Genomic DNA, 11,959 nt, shown 5'->3' with positions numbered 1-11,959 from the left:
AATGTGTTTACTTGCTTGTTGAGTCTTTGCCAGTCTAATCTTTTCAGCTTTTGTGATTAACTTCTCAGTGCCTCTTTTCTTTTCCCGAGGCTGATTAAGTTTGGCCTGTCTATCAACCAAAATCTTCTGCCAGTACCTCTGTTCATGATCACCAGAAAGGACCTCGAGTTTCCAGCAATGTTTCTTTTTAATTTCTGTATATGCATTTATTACTGCTTGAGCATCCTCAGGAGTTTTAAATCTAGCATGGCATTCTGTATCTCCTTCTAGTAAATCAACATAAAGAACTTCTGAGATCGCTGCCAAAGTATCCTGCATTAGAGTTAAGTAGAAAGACTTAAAATCAATAATAAAAATGTTTTGTAACTCTGAAATTATTCCAATGGTTGTGTCAGAATATATTCTATAAATAAACATTACGTAGATTAATGAGAAGTAAATATTCTATATCAAACATTTCTTCTAAGACATACACAAATGTTCACGAAAATAGATTTGGACAAAGAAGAGAACCAATTTAACATCAACTCTACTCATAATTTGCTTTCCTTTATTTTCTTTAATCCTCATCCTTAAAATCTGAACTAAAATGGGATCATATTCTGTCTATAATGGGATCATATTCCCTAATAAAATCTATAAGGGAAACATATTTGTAAAGCAGAATATACAAACAGTGTTCCCCTTTCCCAAATCAGGGGGGTTCAAGTCTAATGGGAGTAGTTAGTATAAAAAATAAAATTAAAAAAAAAGGATTGGGGGAGAAGGTTTGCTTTCCCTCACCTGTACAAAATCACTTATGACTTAAAATACGTGTAAAAATTTTATAGCAACTCATGAGAAAAAGAGTTTCATTAAATCTACAAAAACTCTAGGTTCCTGAATGGATCAACTAGAGCATAGCTCAAGAGCTCTTACTTTCTGATAAAATACCTAAGTAACCTCTTCTAAACAAGTGTGGTCACCCAGCAAGGAAGTTTTACCTATAATGCCTGCTGTGAGGGCAAATTAACAAGATTCCTGCATTCTTAGTCATTTTTCTTCACAGCAGGTTCTACATAGTATACGATGCATTTATGCAGGAATGTTACACTAATTCTTAATTCATCAACTTCCATTCATAAAACTAAAGAAATAACTGGAGATTCCCAACTGGAAAAAAAAAAGTCTTATTTATCTCCCCTCTCTTCAGTTTTGACCCAACTTTTCAAGTAATTTAGAGTATTTTTAGATGTTGAATTTTTAGATGTTTGAATTTTTTAAGACTTAAGCAATACCTGGAAATATTATTTCATCATAGAAAAGTTTACTAGTTAATAATAAAGAATATGTAACAAATATCTGTGAGTCTCTAGAAACCAGGCAGTAGGTTTTAAGTCATCCCAATCCACACTTAGCATACTATTTATCACAAAATATCACTTAATACGTGTTTGCAGAATCGATTAAAAAAAAATGACAGAACTGAAAAGAAATATATTTGCCAATCCTTTCCTTTTCTTTATTTAGTTAATTAGTACTAAATTTAGAGAAAAAGCAAGAGAAATAATCGGTATTAAATTGAAGAAATTTGAATGTATTCACTGGTAGTAATGAGTTTTAAAACTGATTTTTCAGACAGATTAGATTACTACAGTTCAAAAGAGATTTACTAAATGTACATTATAATGTCAGGCTAATCTCCCAATTTAAAACCCTTAGAATTTAAAAACTTTAGAATGACAAATTAGCCTGGTAATCACATGGGCAAGTCACAGACAGCAGTAACTACCATGATAGCTCAGTTTTGTTCCAGCAAAATGTAAGTAATTACTAACTTAATTAATGCAGTTATTTATGATTTTGTTGATTATAAATGAAGAATTTATAATAGACAGAATTACCATTTAGATAATAAAAGCTCATTGATAAATACAATTAAACCTATGTCAGCAATTCCAAATAACTGAATAATTTTTGTATTAAATCTTTTGCAATCTGAGTAACCACAGCAGCATTTAAGATCCTCAATTTTTTAGTCTTCTTATCCTAAATTCTATATTACTACTATATCTTGAAATGCAAGCTGGTAATAGCAATTTGGGATTGGCCAAATCCCTCACCGATACTGGGAAGAGAATTAAAATTTATGTCTTAGTGCAGCCACAGTATTTTAGGACAGGGTTTCAGATAAAGAATGCTAAAAGATGATTATAGTGAGCAACAATCTCAATGGTTATTCAAATTAAAAAAAATGTGACTGGTATGAGTCTATGCAAAACCAAAACAACATGTCAAAGCACCATATTTTTGGGTAACATCTTTCTGCACCCCAACACTACAAACAACATAATATGTAGTGCTGGATGTCAGTATAACAGAATTTTTAAAATATTCGATATGTAGTTTAAAAAGAAAGTGCCTTAACAAATTGAGTGCCAGATTAGGGTAAAGATATGGTATTCTTACACAAAGGAATATGATTTCATTAATAAGGAAGAAGCATTGCTGTCAGTGTTGGTATAAAAGGCTGTAGAAGATAAACTGTATAAAGTGAAATAAGAAGATTAAAAACCAGCATAAATAGTAATTTGTAGTGTGAATTATATATAACTATGGGATTTCTTTGCGCATGCATGCATATAGCTTTTCAAAAATATTTTACTCTTTTCTGTAATTGTTTGAAAATTTTAAAACAAAAAGCATGGATTGAAAATACTTCACCAAAATTTTTTTTAAAAGTTAAAAGTCTATTTCCTACAAAAACCACTGTAGTTCTTTCAGGAAAAATTTTCAATTCCCAAAAGGATTCATTAACAGACAAAAATAAACTAAATCCATGATAAGTGAAAAATATGCATATTTTTCCTTTTATTCCATAACAGCAGTTCTAACTTTTTTGTTTAAGGCAACAAAATCATTTAGGAATCTATTGAAAGCTAAGAGTGCAAATGAAAACAAATTTACAAATTCTCTAGTTTGCTCCCAAAGCAGACCATATAGTGTGATTATAATTTTAAAATAATTTCAGACAACTCTAATGTGGATTAAATCTTCAAAACAGTTTTGGCACCAAGTATTTTTCTAAAATCTATTTTCACTGAAAACAGAAAAATAGTCCTGTAAAAAATTAACGTTAGAAAAGCACTTTACTACATCTACTCCTTTAGTTAGAACAACTACAGTATATTTCCTCATTCAGCTACACAGCAGCCAACCATTAGGGGTACCAATAAAAATAAGCACAAGTTGCAATTTTCCTGTAGAGAAGGATGTTGAAATTATACTCACTGTAAATTTGGTTTAGTGTGGAATTTTGGTCTTTACATTTTGCTTCAAGTTAAACCTAAGAGTTACCATGGAATCAAAACTCTACAGGCAGTTAACCATAGAGGCACAAATTCCAATTTGATTTGTTGCATTTTCCATATTCAAACATTTTCACACCAGGAAGTTAATTAGGGGAGAAAGGGACAAATACCCTAGGGGCTCAAAAGCATTACCCTGATTTGTTTCCTGCCAGGTAGAGGTTCTGTGCTAATGATCTTCACTATCACCCCACTCACAAACTGTGGTCCTGTCGAATTAACTTTCTCCTCAGGGCGACACTCTTCACTGTTGGCTGCTGATTTGAAAAGGAAAAGACCAAGAATAAGTCTCTTAGACTTAATTTAACACTTAGGAGGACAACTTTAGAATGACAACAATGATTTCTTAGGCTGATTTAAATAATTTTAAATTTATTTAATTTAAAAATAATTAATTTAAATAAATAAGGTTTTGTTGTATGTTATACTGCATATTTCAAATTACCATGAAATAAAACGTAGAACATTTTATTACTCTAAATGCAAACTGTTACTCTTAGAAATGAGCATCTATAAAATCTTTAAAAGAACGATTTTATTCCCTGAACCAAGAAACAAGAATTTTACTTAATAAAGAAATAAAAAGGCATGAAATAAAGGAAGTAAAGAGATTTGAATAATACATTATTATTCAAATGTAAAAATTTATTTTTACAATCTATAGGAATTTAAAATATATCCTAATTTTGAACAATTCATAAGATCCTTGCTTTAATTGGTTCCTGCTTGTGTCTCATACTGTGAAGTAAAATTATAATCTTTATTCCTATAAACTTGTTCAATTTACAGATTAGACACTCATTACTAAATCTCATTAATAATAAAAACTGTAGAGAAAACTCAGGTTATTAAAAAAGATACTGTATATAATGAGCCCTTCAAATATTCTTATATCAAGAAAAAAATCACACATCTCGACAACCTGACAATTCAATAATTATTCTAATAACGAACCCTGTGTAATTTGTTTGAAATTAAAGTTTATCCTACAATAACTCAGAAATAGCATTTTAGTATGTAAATATATTATAATGCTACAAAAACTATCACAGTGATCTTTACCTTTTTCATTTTTCATTCCACTGTCTGTTTCCATTTCTGACTCTGACTTTATTTGGGATATTGTTTTTTTTAAAGAAGCCATACTGGCTTTTTGCAGTGCTAAGTACTCTTTTTTCAAATCCATCCATTCGCTCCTGTAAGGAAAAAAAAAATGAGCTATTGAACAGTGACAACAGATGACTAAATAGAAAGTAAATATGGAAATTTCTAAATATATACATTCACAGTGACTTGCAACCACTCCTCCCAACTTTCTGCTTTCTTTAAACACATACACTCAAATTGTTTCCTGGGTTCTAAATCCATCTAGCAAACAAGCAAAGGGAGTTCCCCTTACCCAAACATTCACATTAAATATTTTAACTTTGCCAATTAAATTGAGTGTTTCAACTATTTTAATTTATGAAAGTAAAATTTTATTATTAATTTTTTAATTAACTAGTAACATTTACTAGATAAGTCATCTATGAAGGAAAAATGAGAGATTAAAATTTAAAGATTATTTGTTAAGCTGCTTCCAATTTGAAAGATAACAATCCTTAGTATTTACTTGAATCTAAAGGAATTTCTAAGAAGAAAGAAACACCCCATGGAAGCAATTTATTTATTTACATACATTTAACACGTAGCTCCTCCAGATAGAAGCACAATGACTCTCCTGGCTCTGTGGGAGCACTCATTGTTACCCTAATCTATGCCATCAAACAAGCAGATAGAGGATTTTTTAAAAAGGAGGATAACTGGTGGTAATGGTTTTAGCTGTTAACATTGACATCTGTATACTTCAAAAAAAAAAAAAGTATCCAGACCCACCCAGGATCATACATTCCCTGAGAGCTGATACATTAAAATAACAAAAGGCTCTTGTAATGATTCTCTGAGATAAAAAGGCAAAAGGAACTCAGGAGTTGAGAATAGTATAAATAGGAGTGCCTTAAGTCCTTGCCTTTTACCCTTCAAGAGGAGAACAGAAACTTTAGGAAAGTAGCCCAGGAGGGTAAAGAAAATCTTTTCTCTAAAAGGTACGCCGTTTTGTTTTGTTTCTTTTCCTACTAAGCTGTCACCACTGCGGTCCAAAGTATTATATACGTGGACTCCCTTCAACTTTAACATGGAAGTACTTTCTGTGGCTTTTTAAAAAAAGTAAGTGCTTCCATGTTTTAGTAGAAGTGAATCCAACTTACTCTTCCAGAATGGAGCATGCTATCTTATGGAGATTGAAGGGATCCCCTTTGCTTTAACATGGGGGTACCTGCTGTCTGAAACAAAAGTAAGTGCTTCCATGTTTCAGTGGAGGTGTCTCCAAACCGACACAACTTTTGTTACAGATTTTGACTATTAAACTTTTCGTTACAGGTTAAAAGATCCCATTTTTTCCCCAAAGACTGGGCTCCCCACCACTTAAACGTGGATGTACTTGCTTTGAAACTAAAAAAGTAAGTGCTTCCATGTTTTGGTAATGGTGAGTCTTCCTTTTACATTACAAGCCTTCAAGAGATTGTTAATTAGCTGTATTGGCCGCTTTTAGTAAGTTTGAGCTACGTTTAAAATCTGTTAAGGGGCCCCCTCTACTTTAACATGGAGGCACTTGCTGTGATGTGGTAAAAATAAGTGCTTCCATGTTTGAGTGTGGCGGTTCCTACTTAATCTTCAATTGTATTATACTCACGCTGTGCAGACATTGGCTACAGGCCATTACTGTTGCTAATATGCAACTCTGTTGAATACAAATTGGAATTGCACTTTAGCAATGGTGATGGAGTGTGTTAAGTCAACTGTCAACGACAATAGAATTGATATAATGTACTTACTTTGATAGTACTCTTAGTGGTATAACCTCTTCTCCCATTTTATGTCTCTCTTTATGTTTTTTCTTATGTTTCCTTTTGGCTTTTAAGAGTGAACCATCTTTTATATCTCCAGTATCCTTTTCCTCTTCTGTAGAGACTTCTAAATCTTGAGAAATTAAAAAATCAGTTAAGACATTTGTGGCTATGAAATGGGTGAAATATGAAGGCATTTCAGAAAGTCTGGAAAAATGGAATTAAAAAATAGTAATGCATCTTTCCATCAACTTTTTGGAGACCCTGCATATAACCTTAATTTATCTAATCCTAACTTTAAAGATGTTATACCTCTGTTTTCTTTAGAAACTTCTGATGTTTCTTTTTTAATGCTGTCTTTCTGAGCCATTTTTTTTACTTTTGATCTGGGAGCTAAGCATTCTGCATCTTCAGAGCTACTTCTCTTCCTCTTCCCTGTTCTGACTTCAGGTAAGATGGATACTTCAACTCTTTCCCGTTTTTTCTTTTTCTTTGAGGGTTGCTTTTGGGGTTCAGTAGTTTCTCCTTCAGAGCCGTCAGATGTAGTTCTTGATCTCTTCATTTTACATACGCTCTCGCTGTTTGTGTCTGTGTTTAATTCTTTGGCCTGAACACTGTCTTCCTTCTTCATTCGACCTTTCTTCTTCTTTTTCTTTTTCTTTTCTTCTGTAACAATGCTATCGTTAGTTTCATTTAACTTAAACTACATCTAATTAAATATTAAGTAAATGCTTACCAGCTACTCTTAAGGCCGGAATGGGCTTATTTTTCACTGTTTTAGGAAATACGCCAGGTTTTCTTGGTGCTTCTTCTGGTGGGTTATTAAGAAACTGAAATGATTACAATAAAATGTTTTAATACTTTTAACAGTCAAGTTTTTTGCTTTTTTCTTTTTAGGATCTGGACCTACCTCAATAGCTTTTGCTGCTTGTTCTTTTGTTTCAAATTCCACAAAGGCAAATCCCTTTGGATCTCCAGTAGACTTATAATGCGGTATACTTATATAAACAACATTGCCACATTTCCCAAACACTCTTTCAATCCAGCTGTGATTAACATTTTTGGGAAGTAACTCCTGTGATAAATTAAAAGCAGCATTTAAATAAATAAGGCTTTACTAACTATACCCTAAACTTTCAGCAATTCCTACACCTTACTATGAATGTCAATAAATTATAGCTTCAATATTAAAATGTTTCTGTGTCACTTTTTGAATGGGGATCTGGGCTCTAACTTTTGTAGAAACGGCTTACCACATATACTGTCCGCTCATCCTCATCCTTTGGTCTTTCACCCAGAGGCTTTTTCCTCCTGATTCTGGTGCCTTCTAAATCCAGCTTTAAAATAGTACCTTAAGTTAATAAAACTAAGTGTAATTATGGGATATAATAAAATTGTAATGATTCTTACCTCTACAACAGTTGAACTTTTCAATGCTCTGGCTATTAACTTCCCATCAGTAGTCAATTTTTTCATTTTGTTAAAAGACACTAGAAGTGATATATCAACATCTGAAAACACAAAAGTGAATAATAAGAGCACAGGAAAATTAAACCAGCAGGATTAACAAAATTTGCATTGAATTTGGCAATTCTTAAGCTTCAGTATGCCCCTATAGACCCTATATATCACTAATTATACAATAGTAGGTGGTGCACAGTACTTTTTGGCATGCCTAACAACTCATTTCACATTTTAATATAAATAAGATTTAAAATTTGAACACATTCAACAAGAATCCCTAGGGCACGTGACTTGCTCTCTATATAGAGAGCACATGGTCAATTTGAGGTTTGGACTAGGTGAAATGCCTTCCTGTCTGAACTAAAGTTTTCATCTCTGAGATACGCATGATAAATTGTTATTTTAGCAATTCAATCCCAAGACCTAAAGTTATTTTAAGCACCTTTATCAGTAGGTCTTGAGAATTTTTACTGCTTAGGGTTTGAAAGCTGACTTAGAACAGGCTTAAACCCTAGGAACAAGAAACTTAATCATGGTTTTTATCTGGGCAACTAAAACTTCTGAATACTATTTTAAAGGTTATTCATCATTCAAATTTAAAAGAACATTTGCAAAAATGGATATATACTACATTATATCAATACTATTTTAGGAGTAGATAAGTACACTTCAAGGCAACACATCTAAATATTGAAGCAAACTTACATCCATCTCTAGATTTTTCTATCTGCTCTCGAAGAAATCTATCCTTGTGAAGATTTGCATCACCAAACCAGAAGTCCACTTGTTTAGCAATATCAGCAAGCACCTGTTTAACTCTAGACCGTTTCTTTTTTTCTACTTCGTTTTTCTTTTCAGTGCTTTCCTCTTCCATTGCTTTTTCTTGGTTTCCACTTTCAGTTTCCATTCCTGTAAATTAGGAAAATATTTAAATCACCGCAAGTACTACTTAATACATAAAAATATTTGGATTAGCCTTTAATTGTCTGAGGGGATAAAGAGGCCAACACTTAGATGCCAGAAGACAAATTTTTCAGGGGAACGCTTCCCAGGCATTTTCAACAAGTAATTGAGAAAAATTTAATTGGGTTTGTTTTTTGTTTCCTTTCTAAGTTCTTACCCGCTCACTTTTCATTGGCCTTGTTTTTACTTTTAAAATAGTTTAGGGCTGTCTGGTTAGTCCTTATAACACCAAGGTGTACCAACCAGCAGGAAAAAAAAAAGAAAATAATTTACTTCCTATGTACTCGATCATAGCTTTAGTTTTTTGTGCCTTTTAAACTGCAGAATCAGATTATCTTAGTATGAAATTTACATCCTTATCTATCTCACCAAGCTACAGTTTTAAGATAGTAAATTAAAGTGTAAGATTAAGGGACTCAGTCACTCTCCAACCAACAAGCCTAATAAGGACATTTTATTCACATTTCTAAGTACTACAACCACCAATAGATGAAATAAAAATAAACTGATTTTTGATTTTGATTTTTAAAATGTTCATTTCTGATTTCTAGAAGCAGAATTCAACTGCTAAGCTACAGGATCAGACTTCTTTTTCCTATTCTACTGTTTATTTCTTGGGTAGCAATTCCTAACCCCCTCCTTCTTTCAAGTTACTTTGCATGCCTCTTCCCCTGTGCTCCCTCAGCTTCAGCCATCGGCCTTACTGTTTCTAAAACTCACCCAGCGAACTCTCAGCTGAGGGTCTTTTGAGCTTGTTTTCTCTGAAACACTGATCCCCTGAGAAAATACAGATTTCTCCCTCAACTTCCTCAAGTCTTTGAATGCCACCTGAGTAAGGTAGCCTCCCACAACCATATTTAGAAATGCAAATTTCTGGACAGATATTCCCCTGCCTTATTTTTCTCCATAGCACTTATCACCTTCTAACATTACTATACAATTTATCTATTCTTCATCCTTCCTAGAATGTAAGACTGATGAAATTATAGATTTTTATCTGTTTTGTTTACTGATTGCCCAGTCCCAAACACAGTAGTCACTCAAAAATTTAAGTGAATTGTGTCTAAAATTTTTGAATGGAAAAAATAATAAATTTGTCAATGAATTGAATCACTAGAGGTACATACACAAAAATGAATGTAGGACCAAAGGATTAACATCAGGCCTAGGATGATGCAGACCTGCCTGAGAATAACCTCAAGTCTCCCATAATAATATGGTTTTCTCAGAAAGAGCAGAATTAAGACAAATGGGGAGAGTTGTACCTGTTTCCCCTGCTGCACCTGGATTGGAGTAGCTATTAGTTGGCATGTAGGCCTTGGGCCTCATGTGACCAGAATAACATAAAAGATTGGTAGGCAAGCTAAAGCTTTTATGTTTTAATGCGGACCGAAAGATACCTTGGCTCTCATCCGGGGAAGCCACACACACCTACTGTAGGTAAGGCGGCCAAAAAAAAAAAAAAAAAGCAGGAATTTTGGTAATTGCTGAATTTGGGTAAGTGCTGGTGCAGGGCCTCCTGATGAGATAAAGATGCTGCACCAACTGTATCTTCTACCTTGTATCATTCTTTAAAGCTAAGTAAACACAGTATTAAAGTTTGTTTCTCTTGAGTCTGAATGCTGACTAGAATCTGTAAATTAAATTAATATATTTAAAAGTAACTGTAAAAGTGCTAAGCGTTTCAAATCTTTTTGTAGGGTGGTAGGATATAAATAAAATACAAATTTAAGTTATCGTTATCACTACAGCAGGCTTCACTGCTAACTTTCCCTCCTGAAAAAACTACAAATTATAAAGGGCAGACTAGCCACTCTCCAATTCCTTTCCTTGTCAAAGCCCACCATCTAAGAATAATGGACAGAACTACAAAAGCACAGAAAGTCATGGTTCTTCCAGAAACCAGACTTGTCCCATCATTTCATATCTCAGCCCAAGACCCTCCTTCATTCTTTCCATTAAGGATAATTTTTGTGGCTTGAAGTATTTAAATTCAGAATAATCAAATATACCTTCGATTTAGAGGAAGAAATGGATTAAACAGAAAGTAACATAATATATGATACAATTTAGCTTCACTACACAATGACTGCAGAAAATTGGGAAGTTACACAGCAATACTTTTGCTACAGTCTTGATCCTCAAAGTCCATACTTCTTCAGTGTTATTCCATACATCCAAAATCAAACTTATCTTTCCTACCCGGGCCTGTTCTACCATCCTCATCTTATTTAAGGATGCCATATTCCACCAAGTTAGCCAATCAAGCATTTACTAGCTGTATGGATTTTTAAGCAAGTTACCTCATCTCTCTATGGTCTATAAAATGTGCATAAAAATCATACCTAAATAATAGGTTGTTCGAGGGCTAATCAAAATAATTTAAATAAAGTACTTCAAATTGCTGCTGTATAGAAACACTCAATAATATGTAACCATTACTATTTTTTCACCCATCTGTCAGTAAGTCCTATCAATTTGACCTTTGAAATGGCCCTCATCTCCACCCAGTGTATTCCACGAGTACTGTCACTAGAAGGCAACAATTTACAAACTGCTCTAGAAGCCATCCATCCCTCTCTTGTCTAAAACACAGATCTGGTTTTGTGATGCTGAGATTAAAATGTGCAACATTACAACTTCCTTGGCACATTCCTATAACATAATATGTATTTAAAAAAAATTATTAAATAAACCAGTAACATGCTTCTAAGCATGATCTTTGAACAAAGAATAAAAGTTACTGTACAACAATGCGAGTCAATTTACATACCTTGTTTAATCCTCACAATCCCATTGGATAGTTTCTTCTACCTTCCTTTTACAGAGGCTCAATGGTTAAGTGACTTGGCCAAAGCCAGGTAGGTCAGTGAGCCTAGGTATGTTTGATTCCCACATCGCCTACCTTCTGTAAAACCTCCTGCAATTTGTCACCATGCACTCTACATTCTGACCCAGGAATTCTTAACCTGAAGTACCATGGAACTTTGGATGGGTTTCAGGGATTCTGGTGAACTCCATGAAATGGTTAAAAGACAAGTTTTAAAGAAAGGTAAAATCATGACTCTTGTACAAATATAAAATGAATACATGGTAAAGATTTTAGTTAGGTAATTAATGAGAGAACAAATGTTAAAACCAGTTCAAAGGAGAATTCAAAAAAGCAGACACATACAGACAATTGGGAACTTTGAAATGAATGTTGATTGATACTGGTTAGGGCAATACTTAATTGCATCTCCACTGGATAAACATAAGTTCCATTTTTATCGTTTTCTACAAGTTACACAGTTGTAAAAT

At 33.3% G+C, this 11,959-nt stretch overlaps 1 protein-coding gene across 1 annotated transcript; it reads right to left on the bottom strand.

The window, feature by feature from the left end:
- Nucleotides 1-6: 6 nt before the first annotated feature.
- On the bottom strand, nucleotides 7-8,603 carry LOC103581666 (la-related protein 7; the record flags this gene model as incomplete). Its single annotated transcript, XM_008563441.1, has 10 exons — nucleotides 8,402-8,603; nucleotides 7,643-7,743; nucleotides 7,486-7,569; nucleotides 7,143-7,307; nucleotides 6,969-7,062; nucleotides 6,545-6,898; nucleotides 6,221-6,365; nucleotides 4,410-4,543; nucleotides 3,483-3,604; nucleotides 7-312 (listed from the first exon to the last, which is right to left on the bottom strand). Coding segments are annotated over exons 1-10 (1,707 nt in total), but the record flags the coding sequence as incomplete, so codon positions are not given.
- Between the last annotated feature and the right edge of the window lie 3,356 nt (nucleotides 8,604-11,959).

The sequence above is a fragment of the Galeopterus variegatus genome, unplaced genomic scaffold (genome assembly GCF_000696425.1).
Source record: "Galeopterus variegatus unplaced genomic scaffold, G_variegatus-3.0.2 Scaffold13641, whole genome shotgun sequence".
Classification (NCBI taxonomy): Eukaryota; Metazoa; Chordata; class Mammalia; order Dermoptera; family Cynocephalidae; genus Galeopterus; species Galeopterus variegatus.
Note: the sequence above shows the minus strand (reverse complement) of the source record. Positions and strands in the feature narration are given on the sequence as shown.